At 40.6% G+C, this 23,432-nt stretch overlaps 5 protein-coding genes across 9 annotated transcripts; 3 read left to right on the top strand and 2 right to left on the bottom strand.

Moving 5' to 3' along the window:
• Nucleotides 1-3,399: 3,399 nt before the first annotated feature.
• On the bottom strand, nucleotides 3,400-4,828 carry LOC130697926 (uncharacterized). Its single transcript, XM_057520720.2, has 7 exons — nucleotides 4,809-4,828; nucleotides 4,603-4,747; nucleotides 4,477-4,539; nucleotides 4,340-4,414; nucleotides 4,189-4,281; nucleotides 3,956-4,120; nucleotides 3,400-3,884 (listed from the first exon to the last, which is right to left on the bottom strand). The coding sequence occupies exons 1-7, from the start codon at nucleotides 4,818-4,820 to the stop codon at nucleotides 3,400-3,402; spliced, it is 1,038 nt and encodes a 345-aa protein (XP_057376703.2). The 5' UTR covers nucleotides 4,821-4,828.
• A 603-nt stretch (nucleotides 4,829-5,431) lies between these two features.
• On the bottom strand, nucleotides 5,432-9,014 carry LOC130697887 (uncharacterized). Its single transcript, XM_057520677.2, has 15 exons — nucleotides 8,934-9,014; nucleotides 8,750-8,873; nucleotides 8,628-8,690; nucleotides 8,489-8,563; nucleotides 8,345-8,428; nucleotides 8,225-8,287; nucleotides 8,018-8,170; nucleotides 7,498-7,964; nucleotides 6,742-6,934; nucleotides 6,619-6,681; nucleotides 6,472-6,546; nucleotides 6,330-6,413; nucleotides 6,207-6,269; nucleotides 5,993-6,147; nucleotides 5,432-5,929 (listed from the first exon to the last, which is right to left on the bottom strand). The coding sequence occupies exons 1-15, from the start codon at nucleotides 9,012-9,014 to the stop codon at nucleotides 5,459-5,461; spliced, it is 2,214 nt and encodes a 737-aa protein (XP_057376660.1). The 3' UTR covers nucleotides 5,432-5,458.
• A 3,950-nt stretch (nucleotides 9,015-12,964) lies between these two features.
• On the top strand, nucleotides 12,965-14,951 carry LOC130698013 (26S proteasome non-ATPase regulatory subunit 12-like). Its single transcript, XM_057520788.2, has 7 exons — nucleotides 12,965-13,222; nucleotides 13,291-13,527; nucleotides 13,591-13,731; nucleotides 13,808-13,944; nucleotides 14,031-14,255; nucleotides 14,326-14,447; nucleotides 14,509-14,951. The coding sequence occupies exons 1-7, from the start codon at nucleotides 13,058-13,060 to the stop codon at nucleotides 14,880-14,882; spliced, it is 1,401 nt and encodes a 466-aa protein (XP_057376771.1). The 5' UTR covers nucleotides 12,965-13,057; the 3' UTR covers nucleotides 14,883-14,951.
• A 140-nt stretch (nucleotides 14,952-15,091) lies between these two features.
• Nucleotides 15,092-15,962, top strand: LOC130698014 (pyroglutamyl-peptidase 1-like). Its single transcript, XM_057520789.2, has 2 exons — nucleotides 15,092-15,403; nucleotides 15,496-15,962. Exons 1-2 carry the CDS (start codon nucleotides 15,176-15,178, stop codon nucleotides 15,913-15,915), a joined length of 648 nt encoding a protein of 215 aa, XP_057376772.1. The 5' UTR covers nucleotides 15,092-15,175; the 3' UTR covers nucleotides 15,916-15,962.
• Nucleotides 15,963-16,132: 170 nt separating this feature from the next.
• LOC130698018 (zinc finger RNA-binding protein-like) lies at nucleotides 16,133-21,489 on the top strand. 5 transcript variants are annotated; one of them, XM_057520795.2, is made up of 18 exons: nucleotides 16,133-16,249; nucleotides 16,596-16,723; nucleotides 17,143-17,208; nucleotides 17,285-17,578; nucleotides 17,639-17,718; nucleotides 17,783-17,890; nucleotides 17,963-18,239; nucleotides 18,310-18,537; nucleotides 18,608-18,698; nucleotides 18,776-19,049; nucleotides 19,128-19,238; nucleotides 19,325-19,786; nucleotides 19,876-20,068; nucleotides 20,136-20,338; nucleotides 20,400-20,532; nucleotides 20,602-20,690; nucleotides 20,770-20,941; nucleotides 21,051-21,489. In XM_057520795.2, exons 1-18 carry the CDS (start codon nucleotides 16,197-16,199, stop codon nucleotides 21,104-21,106), a joined length of 3,018 nt encoding a protein of 1,005 aa, XP_057376778.1. In that variant the 5' UTR covers nucleotides 16,133-16,196; the 3' UTR covers nucleotides 21,107-21,489. The 5 variants fall into 5 exon arrangements, with proteins under 5 accessions (XP_057376778.1, XP_057376776.1, XP_057376775.1 ...); XM_057520793.2 differs by having other exon boundaries at nucleotides 17,140-17,208; nucleotides 21,054-21,489; XM_057520792.2 differs by having other exon boundaries at nucleotides 17,140-17,208.
• Nucleotides 21,490-23,432: the final 1,943 nt, after the last annotated feature.

The following is a 23,432-nucleotide window of genomic DNA, read 5'->3' as shown; positions in this document are numbered from 1 at the left end:
ATCCCTTGGCACACACACACAGCATATCTATGATGTGTCTGCTGTGTATACAGGAAAAACGAACGAAGCAAAAATGATATCGCAGTGCCCTTATTTTTTGTTCAGAAAAATGCGACGATGAACTTAGTTGTGTTGATTACATGCAAATAAAAATGTTACCTCAATTCGTTTGTATCGTCGGATTCACTGGAAATGAAGAAGAGAAAGGATCGACTGACGAAGAGTGTCGTCCTTTTTCTCCTTCCGTCTTCGATGGACGAATCATCGGCTGGATGTTAACCGACGTCAGCACGGCCATGATCTGATGCGATTCGATTCGACAGACATCAAATTTGAATGTGGGGTGATAAAGAAATACAAAATCAAACCGATTGCAGCTTTTCTTTTTTTATGGTACGAACGTATCAATGAAAATCGATCGATCTCGTATAAATATACATCAATCGTAGATATCCATGGCTAATTTGTTTCCCCCTAATTTTGTTGGTCGTTTTAAATTTGATGATTATCGTCGTTGGATTTCGCGAATCATCCAAAATGTCGGCTTTTATCCCTCACAATCTTCGTATACACAACGCACTGCTGTAGAAAACGTTCTCCTCTTTTCTTTTACACTTGCACACACACAAACACACACACACACTCATACACACACACACACACTTTCTTAGACGATTTTCATAATTCTGAAAATGAAAGAGAATTTCGTCTTGTTTAAAAAAAAATAAAAACTGGGGTGTGGCGACGGCCTTACGGTCGGGACAAGTGCCCAGCAGAAACGGCGGCCATGTTGTTCCTTTTCGCTTGTCTATACTCGTTTTGTTTTGTAGCCGAGGATCTATACGCGAAGGGGGGCTTCTTCTGCGCGTTCACGGTGATGTCGCCTCGGCGTTTGGAACACGACACGGTGGGTAAACTAGTTCTTGAGAATCCGCGCATACACGACCGAAAATGTGGGCGGATCATAAATCCTTATATGCGGCTAAAGCTCCTCCCCTTTGCGTCTATGTTGTCATATTTTTTTTATCTTTATAGAGTTGAATCAATTTTTATTTATTATTTTTAAAATCTTTCTCATAGTATTTCCCCCAGCTTTGATGCAGTGACATCCGATTGGTGCGTCGGCGCAATTCTATATGTATAAATGGACATAAGAATACCATTGTTAACGTCTATATGTCTTGGCCGTCTCATTTTTTTTTTTTTTTTGTTCCATTCACCTGTTTGGATATTTTCAGCATTTTAAGACATGTATATATCTATTCATTAATTGTGATATAGTAGAGGGCTGGCTGAAGGCTTCCTGAGAGCTCAAACATGTGTGTGTATGTACACAGGGTTTTGATGTTTCAAATGCAGTAAATCAATAATTTAACCGTTGATTTTTTTCTTTTTAAAGAGATTTATTGGGGAACAAATTTTAGGGTTTATAAATTCGTTGCCCCAATTACTCGTACCATACAAATCTATAAACAAAATCTCGAGATGCTGGCAAAAGACGTGAAATGTTGTATAGACTTCAATTTGTTAGCGCCTGCAAATGAGGCTAACTTAAAGTAAGAATACACTTCTTTTCCCAGTGAGACTTTTCCTTGTTTTGAATCCCGAGAAAAACTAACAGGAACGAAAATTAAAACTATAACGATATGCAAAAAAAACTTGTCTATCTAATAATCCTGCCGTCTCCATTTTAACTTCAACAGCGAATTGTTTCCCCCGAAAGAAAGAAAATTCTTTAATGAGTAAATAATGAGAAGACTTTGTCGTTCTGATTCTATACACGAGCTCTCGTCATTACGCAATCACAAGAACACGTGACAAGTCACTCCCATCAACATTTTGTGCCATTTAAAAAACCATTTCAAAAAACAAAATTATTATCGTTCAACCCTAATAAAAAGGAGTTCATTGGTCGGTACACATATCCTCCATCTTCAACGTGTGTGCGGTCCCGCGTGCTTCGTATTGATCGACATTTCTAGACCGCCTCTTTTATATATGTATATACAAGCATTGCTGAAAGCATTATACTATACAGATCCGCAGTATTCACGGATGTGCTCGTGGACCAAAGTTTCAAACCAATGTAGTATTTAAAAAAAAATAAAAAAAAGAGGCAGCAAGTGAAAAGCATTAATAACTGATGGGGCATACTCAGCATTGCCAACGAAATGCGTGCACAGTTCATATCATGCAGCCGATTGGGTAAGGACCCCCCCCAAAAAAAAAAAAGTAAAAGACTCACGCGGGACAACGGTGCACACACACAATCCGTCTTTGGATGTAACCTGATTATCGATTTTGTTTTTAGGGCATATAAGAAAACGTTACTTTGTGGGCAGTGTATATATGTAGGGGAATGTTTTAAAAGGCCGGCAAAGACGTTCATCGTTTTCGTAGGGGATCCTGTATGATTGATACGATAATAACATTCTGGGATATCATAAATGAAGAACTAAAATAGAAGAGGGGGACTAAGTTTCTTTGGATATCATTTGTAAAAGACTCTTTTGATCCATTATCTGATTGCTTCATCTTGAAATAGATTGTGTTTGGGAAAGGGCCATTGTCACATGTCGAGCTGCAGACAAATGCACAGTTAATGGAATTAGTTTGTATATAGAAAAGGACAGTTGTTGTATTGGATACGTACTTTCATTTTGATGTACGTTTTCTTTCTCGTGTAGTCACTGCTGTCTATGGCCCCCAGGAAATTCCATTGGAACGGAACCGGAAGGTCAACGAGTCCTCCATTTCTCCGGTACGTTTAAAAAAAAAACATTCAACTACGTCATAAAGAAATTTTTTTTATGAAACGCAAGACGTCGAATAAATAGAAAATATTCCGGATACGTCATGTTTAGAGGTTCGAGTCTAAACATGTTTCTAATAAAGAAGAAATCAATAAGCAGTTACTTCTCGTTTTTATTCAAATCGTTGGCACGTAACCGCATCTGAAAACCAATGAGGCTAAACGCGCAGCATTGGCCGGCACAGATTTCTTCATTGAAAACGAAGGACACGTTTTTCATCAACAATCCTTGTTCGCATTCTTGATAACCCAGGAACGAGACACGTAACGATACCTTTCCAAAGTCAAACGTATCTACGTATATATGTCCTGACTACGTGATTTCCTTCATGTCTCCGAGACTAGTGAGGGGTGTATTCTTTGACCCTTGCTCTTAAGAGAAATTAAACGTAAAAGGAAAGTGGAAGTTGACGTCAAATGCTACGCAATCCACTGCGGTCCTTATGATCTTTACATCCCACTTGAAAATTTCAACCTTTAGGAGAGAGAGACCTATGGCCTCTACCGGGTGTTTATCCAAGTACAGCACAATTCCTAAATGTTGTGTGTATTATTTTCAAAACAGTGTACGCAAATTTCGGTTCAAACTAAACAAGCTCTTCCTCCACTAGCAAACCTGTGAAATGAGTGTGATGCCAATCAGCAGCGTCGTGCAGAGACACTCCGATTCCATGCGAATAAATCTCTAACCAAACGTCATCGGCCGCTTTGAGATTCAACGTCGATTGCAACGCGATTTGATTGAATTGATCTTTGGACGTGCTGGGCCAAGAACTGGCCTTTGTGGCGTAACTGGACGCCATCCTTTCGTCGTTTATGAAGAGGCGAATTTCTAAGTCTGCGGGATCAGAAGACGATTGAAATTGAGCCAATCCGGCGAATGAAAAGGAATACGTTCCCGATTGCGGGGCCGTGAATATTCCCGTGGCCGCGTTCATCGCCTTGCCGACATTGGCGATGACAATGTCGAAGGGAATGGGAACGCCGACGTAAGAGAACGAGGTATTTTTCTGCACGTGGAAAAAGGTAGGCGTTGATTTGACGTCAACGTATCCCAAGAATTTCTGAAAATCTGAAATTGAAAAAAAAATTTATTTTTTTTTATTTATTTCTAATTATTTTGCATATTTGCGGAGGGGTTACCGGAGTCGTTCATTTGTTTGGTGAAATCGCAGTAGACAGTTTGAATGCTTTTAGATCCCATGACGGAATACAATCCGCTGTTGGTGTGTCCAATCAGCGCGAGATCCGTGCAGGAAGAAGGCATCCTCCCAATATCGATGCTGTTGGAATCCTCCCCTTTATTTGCTTATTATTTTTTTTTAAATGATTAATATATTTGTTGTAAGGTTTGAGAGCAAAATGATTATATATACCGAGCATCTCTTTGACGTAAACAATTAAATTTAGAACCATGGCTTTCGTGTCTTCTAAACGGTACGACATTTCTTTAGACTGTTGTGAAGTTTCTAGAGATGATTGCTAGTTATATTCATCATCTTAATTTAAATTCTAATGCAAGTTTACCATCAAATTTTTTTGTTGTCCACATCTGATTATCAACTATCTGTTCAGCTAGACGTAAGGATTTCTTTTCCAAAGCTATTCAATACGTCCAACAACGTTAATAATGAACGATTAAACTTTAAAAATGAATTCATTACCATTTAATTTGCCTTTTAAGATGCCTATATCAATAGTAGCTTCTCGCAGACGTTTAGATGTGGCTGTGAACAGGTTTTGAAACGTTTAAAGAAAAATCTTAAAGTTGACATGATTTCACTGCGTACCTTCCATTTCTCTAAAACATGAGGTATCTTCCTTCCGGATGCCATCCGCTAATTCAACAGAATAGGGAAATGAAGGTGCTGGATAGTAATTCCATCCAATCTGGCCGGAGACGACACAGCCCACAGTGAGGACGATAGCGATGAGCTTTTATTTAACAATAATAACGTTTACTTTAACATTTTTTGTGATATATGATAGAACCTACCGAGATTTTCATGTCGAGTATCCGTGATGAAAATTTGGTTACGAATGAACAGGTACTCGGTGGCCCACCTTTTATATGTACTCTCTAATCAGCAATTGTTTTTGCGTCGTTAACTGTTTCCGTTCTATTCTTAGGAGCAATATACGAGCTTGCGTTAAGTTTTACGCGCATCCTCTAGCAAATACCCATTTGCGTAACTCCTTTCTGCCGTTTCATAAGACGCCATTAAATGTTGATAAATAGAAGCTCACCATTTGCACAGTTTTTGCGCAATCCTATCCGAGTTAAATAAGAATTTAATCCAAAGAAAAAAAGGGAATGCGCATCGTTTTTGATTCGAATCGTAACGACCCGCGTCCTATTTAGGTTGACCTCCTTTTTCGTGTCACGTTAACGAACATTTACGAGACATTACACGAAACACTCTCCATTACGAAAGGTTAAATTTATTTTTGCGCTTCGAATACAAGTTTCCCTGTTGGTAGTGTCGCAATGAGAGCAATAAAACGCGTCACAGGTGGATGTGCTGCAATGCTCAAGTGCAGTCAAGTAAATCGATGGGTTAATTCGTTCGTTCATTGACCTGATTTTAATGGGCTATTTGAAACCATCAAGATATATTTTTCACGAGTACATTGTCTCAAGCAAAATTAAGCAAAGTCTTCCTGTAAAAGAAATCCGCTAAAGTGGGTGTAGTGCTGATTATTGGCATCTCGCAGAGCTACGCCATCCGACACGTCCGTAATTTGCAGCCAAACTCTGTCACCGTTTCGCAAATTCAACGTCATTTGGAACGCGATCTGACTGAATTGAAAGTCTGCATTCCTAGAGTTTGAAGCGTAACCTGTCCCCACAACGTCACCGTTTAAAAAGAGACCCAATTCCATGTAAACGAAATCCGGAGACGATGGGAATTCAGCCAAACCGATGAACGAAAAGTAATACGTTCCAGATCGCGGGATGGTGAATATTCCAGATGATATTTCCATAGCTTCTCCAGTGTTCACTTTTGAAATTTCAAAGTGGATCGGGACACCAACAGCGGAGAATGAATGGTTCTTCTGTACGGAGAAGTAGGTCGGTACAGATTTCACGTCACTGGATCCAATCAATTTCTGGAAGTCTATTGCATCGTATGAGAACATTGGCAAATTTGTTTTGGTTTCTAAGCTATAATTTATAAGACCTGCTTCGTTGGGAAGTTTGGTGAAATCACAATAAACTGTATCAATGCTTTTATTGCCTAAAATGAAATTGATTCCGCTTTTCACGTGCCCAGTCTGTTGCAAATCTTGGCAAGAAGTGGGCATCCTTCCGATGGACGTGGCACTCGTGCTGGCTGTATTTAAGGTGTATGAATTTAAAATGAAACATCAAGAAATGAACTTTTTCGTTTACCTTTTAATTCTGTTGTTAAATCAGCAATTTTCGTCTTCATCGCAGCAACATCTTTGACGCTTTCTGGTGTGCAATAAAATTTAAGATAAATCGAAGATTACGGGAAATTATTTAATACATTACCACTCAAATCCGTTTTGAGATTCGCAACGACGCTGTTCGTTTCTGCCACTTGCTTTAAACTTTCGGATGTGCGCTTCAAACTTTCTGTCGTGTTGTAAAGTTTCTTTAGTTATCTGAAATTTAAATGAATTTCAAATATTACCTTCTAAATTTGTTGTCGACAAAATCCAAATGGTGACCATTGTTTTGGCTAAATTCTGGGACGTAGCCGACAACTCTTGAACGTTTTTGAAACAAATACATTTAAATTAGAAATTCTATTTTATATTTATTATCATTTCAAACATACTTTCCAATTCTTTTTTAAGAGTTTGAATGTCTACCGCAGTTTCATCCAAACGCTGCGACGTGTCTGCAAAATGCAATCAAGTGTTAGTTATTAAGAATATAACTCATCTATTGATCAGCATACATTTGAATTCTCTGAGACATGGAACACGATTCACAGCGTCCCCCTGATATGAAGGGGATTCAAGTTGGCCTGTTACCTGTGCAGGTAACGGATGATGAACAGCGTATGGAAAGAAAAAGCTCGGGTTATAGTTCCAGCCGGTCGTTAACTGGCTGAAAACGACAAGATCCAGCGTAAAGATTAACGCAATTTCCTGATATAATACAGAATTAATGATTTGCCTTTTAAAAGCTATGGAATTAATAATATTCTTACCAAGATCTTCATGCTGATTCACGCGGTTTGAAGTTGGAATCCAAGTATAGAATCAGCAACAACACGATACGATCGCCCTTTATATGCTTACTGTTTTATACCTTTCTTGACGACTACCCTCAAGCCAGGAAATTGAAAATATTATTTTAACTGCTTCCGCCTATCCGGTCTTTGCTGTCGCTGCGTGGACATTTTTATTTTTTCCTAATAATGTTTACAAGCAACTGGCTGAATAAAAACTCGTAAAGGGTCCTCAACGGCCGCAGCAAATGATCGTATAAATTATTACAACAAGACATTGTCCTCTGATAACCTTGAAAACGAACGACGTGTAAAACACAAGGGCGGATACGGTGTTTCTCCAGTCGTCGTGTCCACTTCCATTAATTTTTTATTACGTGCATTGGCTGTCACGGGTTTCATTACATATTTGTTTGACTTTGAACTGACAACTTGTTCGCTTGTTAACAACAATTTGTATTCAAACAATACAGACATTCAAAAGTCTTCCTGCAAAAGTAATCCGCTAAAGTGAGTGTAATGCTCACCGTTAGCATCACGTAAAGACACTCCACCCGACAGGCCTGTAATTTGCAGCCAAACTTTGTCTTCCTTTTGTAAATGCAACGTCATTTGCAATGCGATCTGACTCAATTTATAGTCGTTCTCGCTAGGCTTTGAAGCGTAACCTGTCCCCATTCTATCGCCATTCACGTAAAGACCCACTTCTAAATAAACAAAGTCCGGAGACGATGGAAGAACGGCCAACCCGACGAAGGAAAAATAATACAATCCTGACCGGGGTGTCGTGAATATCCCTGTTGTTACATTCATGGCTTCTCCGGTGTTAACTCTTGCTATTTCAAAAGGAATGGGAACGTTGGCAGCAGAGTAGGAAGCGTTCCTCTGGACGTAAAAATAGGAAGGTACCGATTTCACGTCAGAATATCCAATGAATTTCTGGAAATCTAAATTTGAAATGAATTGAATGTAGTTGTTGATTAAGAATAACTCCATTTACCTTCATCTTTTGACTCCTTCGTGAAATCGCAGTAAACATTTTCCACACTTTGATTGCCCATTACAGAGTAGAGTCCACTTATCTTATGTCCAATCAACTGCAAGTCGGAGCAAGAATTTGGCATTTTACCGATCGATGCCGAGCCGGAACTCGCTACAAAATGATTCAAAATTTAAATTGCTCATACAACGAAAGCTGGGACGTTACCTTTCAATTCTGTGGTCAAATCTTCTACCTTGGTCTTCATTGCATCAAGATCTTTCTTTGTTTCTATTACAAATCGATGCTTTAGAATCAATTTTGGTTATACTTTTCAAATGTAATTACCGTTCAACGCTTTCTTTAAACTCAATGTGGTGTCATTCGTTTCGGCCAACTGCTGCGAAATTTCTGCTGAACGTCGCGCAGCTTCTGTAAATAAAAAAATAACGTACGTTTCGTTTTTTGGAAAACTAATATATGTTCCAATACCGTCTAATTTGGAAGTCGTCAAGATCCAAACGGTGACCATTGTTTTCGCCAAATGTTGCGAAGTGTCTGACAAAACTATAGAACATCGAAGCAACGATTAATAGAAATATTTAACACCTGAAAATATTGAATAACATACCAGCCATCTCCTTCTGCATAGCCTGAAGAGCTAGCGTCGTTTGTTCCAAACGTTCTGAAGTATCTGAAAGTAATCAGGTAAATCAATTTACAATCAATTTAAATTAATGAAGCACAACAGACCTAGACGAGTTTGCCCAATGTCTTGAGGATGAGTAACGGAATACAAATAATGATACGGATTGTAGTTCCATGCCGCTGCTGGCAACTGAGACGAAACAAAGTGTGCGATTCCAAGAACAAGAAACTGACGTAAACAAACAGTTTAAATGAGAATCAAAGCACACGAGTCAAGATTAAATCTTACCAATGTAGCCATTTTCATCCGCCTCGTTCGACTCGTACTGGACATGTGCGCCAAATTCATGAAAGTGTAGGAGACGGGCATCCTTTTTATACATAAGCGCCTCTTCCACCAGTTACACGCAACGTCCTCACTGGAAATGTTTAACGTCTTCCGTATATCGTTAAATGATCGAATCTCCGGAAGGAAACCTGCTGGTATTCCTTGCAGCTATTCCATTTTCAATCAACGCTTTCTTGTTACCACAGATTGGGCTTGTTATGCGATAGTAGAAAAACCGGCTTTCAATTGGATGGCCTTTAAAGAAGATCATTGTCCTTAAACGTCCTTCCAATAAGCTCTTGCGTGATTTCCCACTTGCAGTGCTTGAACTGATTACTGTCGATGTTGTTTCAGGATTGAAAGAAACGCCATATCATCCTCACCGCCTTTCCCAATCAAACAGTACCTAAATTGTATTGAAGATGTTTTGGTTGCCTAAATCCATCTGCAAATGAAAAGACGAGATGATGATCAATCTGAATAATCCAACGTACTATTTCGTGTAGAGAATGCCAAGAATAGTTTCTCGCCCAAACCAGACTTGGCTTCCCTTCCATTCTATTTACCCCGACGTTCTCGGTGAAAACGATTCCGGCTTTACATTTCAGACCGTTTCAGCTACATTTTCAGATAAAGCGGTATCTTCCTGGAGGGGATGATTGGGCAGAGATTCAATCCGGATGATGCGGCACTTCACCAAACGAAAACCCAGTGCCAACTGCATTTCCACTGGTAACTTCTGGCACATTTAACCTCTCAGCTAACAGTGACCATCAACTTACATTTCGGCCAGATGTGCTTCTGTGGCGTGGCATGGCGTGGCATGGCGTGGCATGGCACGGCAGGAACGTCCAGCAGATGGTACATCTAAGAAACCATAGCACATTCAGAAGGAATAACACGTACACGACCAATGCATTATTTTGACAGCAAATCGTAAGGTGATAACACGAAACAAAACTAACCTCAACTGGCAGGTACCACAAGAAAAGAAGCAAATATTGTGCACTGTAGGACGTTGAATAGAACAAAGAAATTGTAATTTGCAAATCAATAAAGAAAAATTGTTACGTTACATTCGTCAGTTGCACGCTTAATAAAGCCTATCTGGCAATGTTTGGCGTCTGCTTTCCTTCACCAGCACAAGAAAAACGAGGTCGACGGGACTCCGTGACTCTTGTCCTTTTGGTGGAACAAGGTAATACAGGAATAGTTTCGGTAATACATGATAAAAATGTTAAGAATGTGTTTTAGCACACAAATATTTAGAACAATTATATAACCAAGTAGTGTACGTACCTTAACTGCAACGAACAGTGCATACGAAGCAAAAATCGAAGTACCTTACACTCGTGGCGTCCAATGCAGGTTTGGAAGAAACTCTACCGTTGCAGTGGAAGATCCTTGGATGACTGTGAACTGTGGAGTTCGATATCGCCTTATATACACACAGACACGTTGCACATCCTGGGCTTTCCAGGAATAAAATTATAGGGTAGAGGGACCTAATTCTGAAGGTCACCAGCTTGAAGAAAAAATTTTGTATTTCCACATGAGCTCGAGGATATAACCATTCCCCCTCGTTTGAACCAATCGAGTTCAATGACCTAGAATAGATGAATAACCTTGAAAAATTGAATAATGAAGAAACAAAACCTCGTTTTGCATTTTGCAGCTCAGTAGCTCACACCCCTGCACGACATGCACTAGTGTAGTTATCTCGCTTTTAGTTCTGGTGTAGTGATTCACACCACACGATACACGCATTTAAAAAAACACTGCTTTAGCACTGGGTTTTGCCTCTGCACGGGTTTTGTTTAGTTGCACATCTTAAACCGTATTTTGTTGAGTAGTAAGATAAGTCTCGATAGATAGAAAACGTAGATTAAGTTAAGTATAAGTAAGTCTAGAGTTAAGTTAAGAGTAAGGATATTTTAAGTAATTTACCTCTTTGTTACATTTGCACAACACTTTCACAACCATTTCTTTCACTGTTTTATGCAATTATTTACCGTAGTAGTCGCTCACAAACCATTTTTCTACAATTCATGTTTCAACTCCTTGCCCTGTCAAACCTAAAGACCTCCCCACTACGACTAAAGAATAATAATAACCATTTTTTTCAGGAATATTGTGTTGAAATGTGTTTGTAATTTGTGTATCTGATGAATGTTAGAGTTAAGTTGAAACTTGTCTTTGCACAATTATTCAAAAGCTATTTTTTGTTTTTGTTCGTTCTCGTTTTTGATCAGAAGGGCAATCTCTGTGGGCCGAAGAAGATGCTGGACATCGAGGATCGCCGCGGGAGCTACCAGGATCGACGCCCAAAATTGTCAAGTATTGAATTGTAAGTTTTAAGTTTTATGCTATGACTTTATTTGGTTTTTATGTATTTAGGAGGGCCCTACCATAACCGAAGAGGACGTTGGGCACCGAGGATCGCCGCTGGAGCAACGAGATCGTCGCCAAGGATTCTCAGGTGCATGTTTTATATATTTCACTGTCTAACCATGTTTTTTTTATGTATATAGGAGGGCCCCACCACCACCGAAAGAACGCTGGACATCGAGGATCGCCGCGGGAGCCACCAGGATCGCTGCCTTAAATTGTCAAGTATTGAATTGTAAGTTTTGAGTTTTACACTATAATTTTATTTTTGGAAAATGTATTTAGGAGGGCTCCACCACCACCGAAGAGGAAGCTGGACATCGAGGATCGCCGCGGGAGCTACCAGGATCGACGCCCAAAATTGTCAAGTATTGAATTGAGTGTTTAAAATTTTATTCTATAAGTTTATTTTGCCTTTATGTATCTAGGAGGGCCCTACCGCCACCGAAGAGGATGCTGGGCATCGAGGATCGCCGCGGGAACCACCAGCTTCGCTGCCCAAAATTTTCAAGTATTGAATTGCAACTTTTAAGTTTTCCACTATGATTTTATTTTTTTTAATGTATTTAGGAGGGCCCCATCACCACCGAAGAGGACGTTGGACATCGAGGATCGTCGCCAAGGATTCTCAGGTATATGTTTTATACATTTAAGTGTCTAACCATGTTTTTTTTTATGTATCTAGGAGGGTCCCACCACCACCGAAGAGGACGCTGGACATCGAGGATCGCCGCGGGAGCCACCAGCTTCGCTGCCCAAAATTGTCAAGTATTGAATTGTAAGTTTTGAGTTTTACACTATGATTTTATTTTTGGAAAATGTATTTAGGAGGGCCCCACCACCACCGAAGAGGACGCTGGACATCGAGGATCGCCGCCCAGCCCCGAGATTCACGCCCATTGGAACTACGAAGAAATGAAGATGGTACGGTTGAGTATTGCCAAATCGGCTTTCACTTACTTCATTTCGTATTGTGATTTGTGTGATTTACAAATGTGTTCCATCTTTCCTTTTTCCCTACCGCCATTTCCTATTCAAGCACTATTGCTTATGGTTTCACCTTGCACTTAATTCGCACGTAAATTCTCTACCCGTTCACCCCACGGTTCATTCACGGTTTGTTGTCGCTCTTTTCCACCGGGTTGAGATTAGTTTATTAGGGAATGTAGCCCTGCTTACATTGGTTTCACGCTACCTATTTGGTTGGTGCAGGTTTATTAACACTAACTGCTTTTTAAAAAATAGTAAAACAAAATAAATTGATTTGAACTCTGCCTCCGATTTTCTTTTGAATATGGACTAGGGCTTTCAATAATATATGAATACAAAAACAAAATAATGGCTTGAGATCACTGCACCCCGATTTGGCAACTCGATAAATGCTTGGGGGGGTAATAACTCACCCAACGTGCCACATAAACGAACAACCCGTTCAGTAAAAAAGCAACCCGATCGACGCGGGGATGGGGATCTGACCCTAGTCGTTTCTTAACCAATTGAATGCTTCGCAACGCTGTCTCATATACATGTCTGCACATGAAGCTCCTCAGTCTTGTCTGTGACAGTGCAGAAAGTTGTTAAGCAAACTAGGAATACCGGTATATATTTGGCATTTTCATATAGAAGAAACTTCATTTGGCATTCAATCCAGGTTTGATTATTTTAGAGTCGTGAAGACTTGAAGCGAAGGCAAAAACATGGCAGAATCAAACACAACTGACGGAGGCCGCATCGTTAAAATGGAAGTGGATTACAGTTCAACATGCGACGATAAAATACCAATCTGCAAAGCCTTGGCAGCAGAGGGGAAAATCAACGAAGCCCTTGAAATCCTCTACGCTCTTGAAAAACAAACCAGAACTGTGATTTGAATTTTTTATTTTTTTTTTGTTGTGCCCATGTTTTGACGTTTTCCTTGTCTTGCTGACAGGGAGCTGATGCAATTTCAACAGGCCGTATCTTGGAAGCAATTGTTCAAATTTGTTTTGAAAGTAAGCAATGGGACCTTCTCAATGAAAATATCATTAGCTTGACCAAAAGGAGGAGCCAGCTGAAAGCTTCTGTAACAAAAATGGTTCAGCAATGCTGTCAATATGTTGATCAAACACCTACGAAGGAAATAAAGATTAAGCTTATTGATACACTTAGAACTGTAACCGCTGGAAAGGTGCATATAAAGTTTTTCTGCTTTTGCCTTCATTATATTTTACCCCAAAAAATTTCATTTTAGATCTATGTTGAAGTGGAACGTGCCCGATTGACCCATATTCTTGCTCAAATGAAAGAGAAAGACGGTGAGGTCACTGAAGCGGCAGATATTCTCCAAGAACTTCAGGTGGAAACCTATGGGTCTATGGAAAAACGAGAAAAGGTAAGACTAATCTTGTCAAATTTTCACTTGAGAAAATTCTTTTACTTTGTCTCCATTGTGTAATATCAATAAACAGGTCGAGCTCATCTTGGAGCAAATGAGACTCTGCCTGGCCAAGAAAGACTTTATCCGCACGCAGATCATCTCGAAGAAGATCAGTGTCAAGTTCTTTGAGGAGAAAGACACGCACGACCTCAAGCTGAAATTTTACAAGTAGGCATTCCTTTCCATTGTTCCATTTGGCTTATTGAGCGTAAAACATACGGAGGAAAATTTTCTTAATCACTGATCTTTTGCAGACTCATGATTGATGTTGACCAACATGAGGGGTCGTATCTTTCCATTTGCAAACATTATCGAGCGATGTATAACACCACAGTGATCCAAGAGAATGAATCCGATAGACGCATGATGATGCAACATGCCATCCTTTACCTTTTGCTGAGTCCATTTGATAACGAACAATCCGATCTCACTCACCGATTCCTGCAGGAGAAAGTTGTCGATGAAATTCCCAAATACAAGTATATACAGGAATTCTTAAATTTAAAAAAAAATTAAATCTAATCAGTTTCGTTTTCTGTCGTGCTTCAGGGAACTTCTGCAATTGTTTGTCGCTGCTGAACTAATCCACTGGGGCACGCTTTGCCAACAGTACCAACAAGTACTTCGGGCGGGAGAAGCCTCCACCCCAGCAACGGACGTCTTTACTATTGGTCAGTTCAATGCATCACACTTGTGATCGAGATGAACGAATAAGCAACTTCTTTCGTATAGGTACTGAGGAAGGAGAGAAACGCTGGAAGGCTCTCAAGACACGTGTTGTGGAGTATAATATCCGCATCATGGCCAAATACTACACCCGTGTGACTATGCAAAGGATGGCTGCACTCCTTGACCTTTCTGTTGAGGAAACTGAAGAATTTCTATCCAATTTGGTGTCCAGTAAGACTGTAACTGCCAAGGTTGACCGACTTGATGGTGTTGTTCACTTCCAGACGTCACAAACGCAAGACGTAAACGCCGTACTCAACAGTTGGTCGAGTGGCCTTGCTTCGCTTATGGACCTCGTCACCAAAACCAATCACCTCATCAATCGCGAAGAAATGGTACACCGACACTTGCTTGCCACTAATCCTTCGCAAGAGTGAGTTATCTATTTCAGTACATAATTAATGATTGCGCCGGTTGATAAATAAAACAAATTTCTTCGATTTCCATCCAGAGTTATACCAGTGGTGTAATTTTTTTAAACATTTTGTATGTCGAATGAGTTTCTTTAACCTATTGATTTGTTTTTGTACATGCGGCAACAGCGTAACAACCTGTGGCGTAGAGATTAATGTCACATTGTTAGGGGGCTACCTTGAAACTAGTAAGGCTAAGTTTGTAGTACAAAGTTCTTCGTTTTTTTTTTGTTGTTGTTGAAAAAATTACTATACAAATGGGATCTAACAAGGAAGTTCCTGCTTGTAGCGAAACGGTATTAGTGACGGGATTTGGGCCATTCGGCGTTCACAAAATCAACGCTAGCATGGAAACTGTCAAACTATTACCCAGTCTAGATCTAGAACGAGAGTTCGGAATCCAATTAGTAACGAAAGAGATACCAGTTGACTACGATTACGTTAAAACCCAGATTCCGCAATTATGGGAATTGTATAAACCAAAGGTATTTTAACTGTAATGCTTCACTGAAGCTTTTATAAAATTTAGAAATTAAGTTTGAATAGTTATCATTGTTTTATGATATAATCATTACAGCTGGTTGTTCATGTTGGAGTCTCAGGAATGGCACAGGAGTTAACTTTGGAGACTCAAGCTTTCAATAGCGGATATGGTTCTTTGGATATTCAGGGCTGTGTGCCAGAAGGTGGTGTTTGTGTTATAGGATCCTCAGATCGACTAGAATCTGCCATTGATATGAGAAAAATATGTCAAAATGTTAATGACTCCAACTGTGATGTAGTTTCTTGTATTTCAACTGACCCAGGTCGTTATCTCTGTGATTTTGTATTTTATTCATCCCTTCATGTTGATAGAAGTAGAGTTGCATTTGTTCATGTTCCTGTTCTGGATAAACCATACTCTGCTCTTCAGCTCGCTCAAGGACTCAAGTTGGCCATTGCGGGCATGTTGGCACAAGTCCGCGAGAACGATTACAACTTAAAGACTGAGATATAATGATCATCTTTCATTGGCATTTCAGTTTTTCCCTTCTTTAACCAAATTGAAAAGAGATATAATTTTCAATGCAAATATATCTATTATTTTTGAATATATATATAAAGTTTTAATATAATAATGTACGAGAAACGACAATATAATTACAAATTAAAATAAATATGTAAATTTTTATTCATTTGTAGAATCCGGTTTAAAATGACTTTGCACCGTTGCTTTGACGCAGACTAAAGCAGAATGGTAGTCGAGTCGGCTTTTTTATTGATTGACGACTAGGCAAAATGGCATCCAACCCGTACTTCAACAATTTCATCCCGGCTGGAAGTCAACAAGCGTAAGTAGGGTAATTTTTGTAGATAATAAAGAATTATGGGTAGTAAAAGGTAAAGGAAGCTGTCAGGAATCACATGATTCCCTCATCGGTCGAGTAAGAGTTGCTTGCATGTTGTAAACGTGATTTTCTTACGGTACATATACTCCTCGCCAGCAACATGCCGCCATGTTGGTGTTCTATCGCTACCATCGATCATGACGACGGCTCAATTTGAACCCATTTTTCACCTACGTTCTCTACGTTATGATGAAATCAAAACCTTTTTATGATCGCTGATGGCCCTAAACAACTAATGTGGACGAGTCGTGTATCTCTTTTGGAATTTTGCCGTTCTTATACCACACAGAGCTGGGACGCAAGCGTACGGAGCTTCGGCCGGACCAAGCCCGGGCTATTCCGCCGGTGGCCACTCGGCCCCGGCTGCGGGCCAAACCTCCTACGACACGGCCTATCCTAACACGGCGGCTTTTGCTGGTTGGTTTCCTATCATTACCATGTTTTTAAAGTAGATGATACCTCTGGTTACCTCTTCTCTGGCTATCGAGTTTAAGAAGACCGTTGAATCTGGTCTGCAAGACTAGTTATGAACCTGACATCTTCAGTAGCCTTAAATCTAAAATGTGCTCAACTCGTCAAACTCTACAAATTAAACTTGCACTTGTTTTCTTATAATTTCGTGTAATGCAGTAAACAGAGTCCTGAGTTTTCTGTCCAAGATTTGATGAATCGAGGCAATAAGAGTACCTAAAACATCATAAAGTCAATTATACTAGAAGTTTACTGTGTTGTAAAGTGAAGATAGATTTGGGCACTTGCAGTTTGAATTTCCCTTCAATATCTCATTGCGGTTAAGCTAAACTTGGGTTACGTAATAAAAGAAATTGCAACAGCAGGCTATTATGGTTTCCCTGGCAAACCAAACTATGAACCATCCAAAAACTATTTCCCAGGACCTCCAGGTAATTGCCAATAAAGTTTGACAAGTTTGTGTGCATTGAGTACATTATTATACACTGTAAACCTTCTTCGTTGCAGGACCAGGTAAGCAGGATGGACCAGGACTACCTCCAACTCATTATCAAGGATATGAAGCTGCTTTCTTCAATGCAGCACATGCCTACTTGCATCATCAGCCTGGACCTAAGCCACCCCAAATGGGAGGAGGAGGTGGAGGAGGCCAAATGTCCGGAAACAAATCAGGTCACGGCGCCGGGCAAGGTGGATCGAAAACCCGTGGTCGTTTCTTCGCCGGCGGTTTCAATCAGCGTTGGACCAGCAGTACGACCCAACAACTCCATTACTGTGAAGTCTGCAAAATCTCCTGTGCAAGTAAGCAATACCACATGATTTTGTATGCACTGTGACATGTTATTTACGTTTTTCTTCAAGGTCCTCAGACATACAAAGATCATTTAGACGGGCAGAAACACAAGAAAAAAGAGGCAGCTGTCCGTACTGGCCTCCCTATGGTGCGTTATTAATTTCTAGCTTGTTCATTTGTTTATCTATATTAACCGTTATCGGCCAGTTTAGGTTCCCACCCCAAGGACTGGAGCCGCCTTGCACTGTGAACTTTGCAACGTGACGTGCACATCTTCAGACGCTTATGCAGCTCACATTCGTGGAACAAAACATCAAAAGGTTTGAATCCGATACAAGTGAACAGATAGCTTTTCCGAGTTGGGCTAATAATATGTTTTTCCTCTCATGTAGGTCGTTAAATTACACACGAAACTAGGCAAACCAATCCCTCCAGCAGAACCTCAGTTGATTCATTCAAAAACGGGAGGCACAGCTGGAACCGTAGCGGTGACAACGACTACACCAGCTACTACAACTACTGTAGCCACTACAGTCAGCGCTGTGACCACGACGCCAGCTGTTACCGCTACATCGGCCGCAACGACCGTAACCCCTACACCTACAGTACCTACATCCACAACAGCCGTTGTCAAAGTTGTGGCTGCAACGCCTAAAATCAATTTTTTGGGTAAAAACAGCGCATTCCATGATTACTGATTGTTACGTTTACTCAATCAACGTTATTGTTGCGGTTACAGGTGGAAACTATTTAAATACCCTTGCTGGATCAAAAGCTAACGGATCTGAAAGTGAGGCTGCCCTCGTTGCGACAGTGCAAGCTAGCCAGATAATCAAAAAAGAGGAAGCTCCCATGACAGCTGCTGTTGCTACTGAAACGGCACAAGCAGTGGTTGCACAGTGGGAGGAGGAGAAGGTGATTCAACCCGTTGGCCAAGATTACGTAGAAGAATTACGTGGCGGTGATGGTATGATTCGCTTGTTACATTTCCAGTTGGTTGGAAGACGATGATTGATTGTCCTCTACAACATTAACAGGAAAAATTACCGGCTTCAATTGCCGACTTTGTGATTGCCGTTTCAACGACGTCAACGCCAAGGATATGCATCTGAAAGGCAGACGTCATAGGTTAACAGCTTTTCTGGCAGTCATCTTTGAGCAATTTGCTAATTTATGTCATTTGCCTGTCGTTTTTTTCCCTCCAGGTTAATGTACAAAAAGAAAGTAGATCCTAATTTAGTGGTAGAAGCCAAAGGTTGGCCGGCCCTCCGTCAGAAAAATAAGACCATGCCCGGCTGGCAAGAAAGGCGGAAACCTAATGAAGGTGGCTGGGAAGCTAATGAAAATTACGAAGAAATGCCACAAGCACCTTCGTCAATGGAAGATGGAAACCAGCCACGTCCTCCAGCATATTGGGCTAGCCCATCCCGAGGCGGTCTTCGACATGGTATCTCAATGGGCCTACCACCTCCACCTCAGGTACACGTTTTGTTTCCCCGTTTCTATATCAACCAAATCATAATTGTTTTTGCTTTTTTCTCATTTCTTTCATTGCAGTATTTCCCTACCGGCTCTATGCCGATGGGCCTTCCTAATCCAGCTATGCGTAAACCCGAATCCAATGACGATCGCCACGTCATGGCCAAACATGCAGAGATCTATCCATCGGTATGGGGCTCCCTTCTTCATTTTATTCACGCTGATTGTCTTTTCAGAAATTGGCTTAAAAACTGGCGCATTTGATCGTTTTGCAGGAAGCCGAATTAGAAGCCATTCAAACGCTCGTCTCGTATGTTGAACGCTCCTTAAAGTTAGTTTCTGATCAGCTAACGCATCAACCTGAAGACAAAACGAAAGTTTCTGAGACGCCATCATCCAGTGACCTTGCTCAATCGCCTGTTCCAGACGCCACTGCACCCGCAGTCGCTCCTACGACGGCCTCATCTCAGGCTGTTGTGTCGGTCCCTATTCCTCTTGTCGCATCAGCTACCACCCCTACTGCGACCCCCACCCCAGCGCCTGTTCCGGCTGCGGCAGCCACGAACGGTCCAGCCCAGCCTCAGCGGATGTTGAAAGGCGTCATGCGAGTGGGTTTGCTTGCCAAAGGATTACTTTTAAAAGGTGACCGAACTGTTCAGTTGGTCGTCCTCTGCTCTCAGCCACCTACTTATCAGTTGCTCGATAGAGTTGCTCAAGCTCTTCCAGCCCACCTCTCTGTAAGTAGTAAACAAATCAGTCAGCAGATAAGAAGATAGATTCTACTTGTTTTTTATTCTTTAAAATTTATAATTCACTTTACGATTAGGTTGTCGCACCATCAATCACGTTCAACGTCGAAACGCTTCCAAATGAAGCTGTTGTCATGGTAAAATCAGTCCAGGGTCATGGCCTGGCGGGTGATATTTTGGTCAAGGTCTCGCTGACGTCGCCCGTTGTCAGGGAAGAGCAACTGGCCGCTGCGGCTGCTACCGTTGCTACCAACGGAACGGCACCTATTGGTTTGTATTGTTTTATTTCTATATTGTTTGGATTTTTCTTTCTAACGGGTCGGCGATTGTCTTGCAGGCAACGACGTTGATATGAAAGATGCGGCTGCTATCAAAGATGGCCGTTTGAACACCAAAGATTGTTTGCACGCTCTGGCACTTTTGCGCCGGGCCAAGTGGTTCCAAGCTCGAGCCAACACACTACAAAATTGCGTCCTAATTATCAGGGTTATGAGGGATTTCTGTATGCGTTCGCCCGTCTGGTCGAATCTGGAACTTTGGGTAAATAATTTTTAAGGAACGATTTGATTGAACAGGAGATGTAATTCTGATGCGTCTGTAGGCAATCGAATTGATTGTGGAAAGGGCAGCTTTCAGCGCCGGTACACCACTATCTGCAGGCGATGCCCTGCGACGGGTATTTGAAACTATTTCGGCCGGCATTCTATTAAGCAATAATGACGGATGGGGACCTGGTAAAATTGATTTTTTTCATCTTTCTTTTATTTTCATTCTTTGTAATGAAGCGTTACGTTCTGTTCCAGGTATCGGAGATCCGTGCGAAAAGGATGCCGTGGACGTTTGTAGTAATTTAACCGCACAGGAACGTGAAGATATGACATCGTCCGCCCAGGTAAAATACATAGTCCTTGTTATTATGGGTTGTGTTGCTTGAAAATTCTGACACTTGATTTTTTGCTCCAATTTTATAGCAAGCATTGCGTCAAATTGCCTTTCGCCAGATATTCAAAGTGCTGGGCATGCCCAAACCTTTGTCGTCAGGATCGCGCAGCTTCAATAAAGCCGCCCCGGCCGCCGCAGGTCCTTCACCTGGCAAAAAGCGTCCCCGTGAAAACTCAACGAGTGACACTGTCAGTCCTGAAGGTAAAATATACAAACACATTTCAATGCCAAATTTTAATTAATGAATTTTTGTTTTTTAAATTAATCATAACTTGTAACTTCACGCCTTCTTGTTTACTCTCGGCAAAAGCAGGCGAAGTTCCAACAGATCTGAAGAAGGAGAAGATTGAAGGTCAGGACGCTTAAAAATAGATGAATAATAACAAGACTCTGATTCGATGTCAACATATTTGGCCAAACGTCGTTTCATTGTCCCTTAAATAATTTTTTTGCCTCTCACTTTGGTCACTTGAAATACCCTCTACTATTTCCTTTTGTTCATTGGATCGTTGGTTTATTCCTTTTTTTTTTATTGTTGTCTTTTTTTTTTAATGCAGAATTTTCTTTTTTGATTCAACCTCTCAGACAAAGTGTCACAACCCAGGAAAAAGAATCGAAAAAAATAAGGAAACGAAATCGTTTTTGACTCTCATCCCAATTTGTTTCCAAAACTTTTTTTCTCTCTTTTTCCTGCTCCTCATAGTATTTGATCGAGTTGAATAAAAATCCTTGGCTGTCATCGACGAAAAGTAGTAAAAAAAAAAAAAAAAAAAAAAGAAGGAAAACTCCAAACGAAAAGGATAAACTCCCCTCCTGCTGTGTGTCGCGCAAGTAGAAACGCTTTAGCATCTTCGCCGTCGGCCGGGAGTGTCTGTTGTCGGGGCTTTTTTCTTTTCTGGATGAAATGACACGCAAAGAGCATCGATGAAGGGCATCCCGAAAAGCTTCTGATTGAACCTGGAACTTTGCCTTCGTGCGTCACGGAACGAAAACATTTGCCAAAGTCCATAATCCGTAAACTTTCTCTTGGTCGGGGATCTCGGTGGATAGAAAAAAAAAAAAAGAAACTCGGAAGCGATTGCCATTGCGTGTAGCAGTACAAGAGGTCAAGTCGATGAAGAAAAGGACAGACACGGAATAGAAGCGAAACCAGGAAAATAAAAAATGGATATACATATCCAAGTGGAAAGAAGAAAAGTTTAGACGCATAGCGAACACAGGCAGAGAGATTGTATTGAAATGGGTCTGAATAACTTAAAGATATATCGCCTTCACAGCTCGTATTTCGCCATCCAATTGGGAAGCGTTGGCCAGCTGAGACTCCATCCACGGTAGTCTTTGAATTTCTAGTATTTTGTGTGTGTGTGTGTGTCGTCTTGTTGTAAACACGTAGTAGTAGTAGTAGACGTAGTAGACGTAGTAGTAGTAGTAAGCCTGAAAGCCAAAAGTGTCCAATTTGTTATGCGCATTTCGTTGTTTACATCCTACAAGTTTGTTTTGTTTGTTTTTTTTTTTGCTTTTATTCGTTTCGCTTGCCAACACGGATATGCATCCACTCTCGGAGAAAGTTGCTTAAATCGGAAGGCGTCATTTTATTCCGCTTTCCTCCCTTTTATTTTTTTCCTAGTTCCTTCCGTTTTTGTTTTTGCATGGAACGAAAGTATATCTCGCTTAACTTTTAAGCGACCGAGCGTCGCTAGCAACAGTCGTAATCTAACGTGCAAAAATCTATCGCACAAAATGGATCTGCCTGGAAGCTCTTTGCACACCCTGGATTAACAAAAAAAAAAGACAGTTTTCCAGGGAAGGTCCTATTTTCTTTTTTGTATCAAAACTTGGTAGTTTGGCAACGATATAGCAAAGCGACAAGGCGACGAAAGATTAGAATAAGAGACGGCCCAGGCCAGCCAAAAAAAAAAAAAAAATGGAATCGATGTGTCTTCTTCCTTCCCCTCCCCGGAGTCTATTTAATCCACATTTACTAGATGATGCATGAAAAATAATATCTGCTGGACTTGGCTAGACGAACCAACGACGGCCAAACTTTCTTTTTTTTTTGTTGTTTTTTTTTTTATTTTTTTCAGTACGTGTTGACAGATCGCGATGGTCCAACTTTTGCTTTCATTTGTCTAAAAAATAAATAATTATGGAAGAGTTGGAAAGAAAAAAAAAGCACATCGAGGGTTGAAACGTTCGATGCCAGCAAAACAGATCATCCGCTGAAAACTTTCTCTTTCAAAAGGGGGGATAGATAAAAAGCAAACATGATGCATCGTCTTGACCCAAACTCAATTTGAATATTATTGTTTCATTTTTTGTTTGGTTTTATTGGTGAAATGTGATGGCCATGCATCGAAATTCGTGTTGATCTGTTGGCAAGTTAGGTAAATGGTGGAAGAATGTTGAAACATTGGTTACATCATCCACTGATTATGACATGTTTAAATGAATTGAATTTCGTAGATTTGAAACCAAAAAAATGCCCTGGACTCTCGTTGGTTATACCGACTGTTGATAAAAGACAGTCGTGAATGATGGCCAATCGTTTTCAAGGCAAAAGTGTATTAAAAATGTGAAATTTACAGTCATGATGAATAGCATTCTATAACACTTAAACCCCAAAAACTCTATTATTTTTGTTTTGTTTTCAACTGTTCTATCCAACATGGCGATCGGGAAAGCCCAGGAGAAT

The sequence above is a fragment of the Daphnia carinata genome, chromosome 9 (assembly GCF_022539665.2).
Source record: "Daphnia carinata strain CSIRO-1 chromosome 9, CSIRO_AGI_Dcar_HiC_V3, whole genome shotgun sequence".
In the NCBI taxonomy this organism is placed as follows: domain Eukaryota; kingdom Metazoa; phylum Arthropoda; class Branchiopoda; order Diplostraca; family Daphniidae; genus Daphnia; species Daphnia carinata.
The sequence above is the reverse complement of the archived record's forward strand: the minus strand, read 5'-3'. Positions and strand labels throughout refer to the sequence as shown.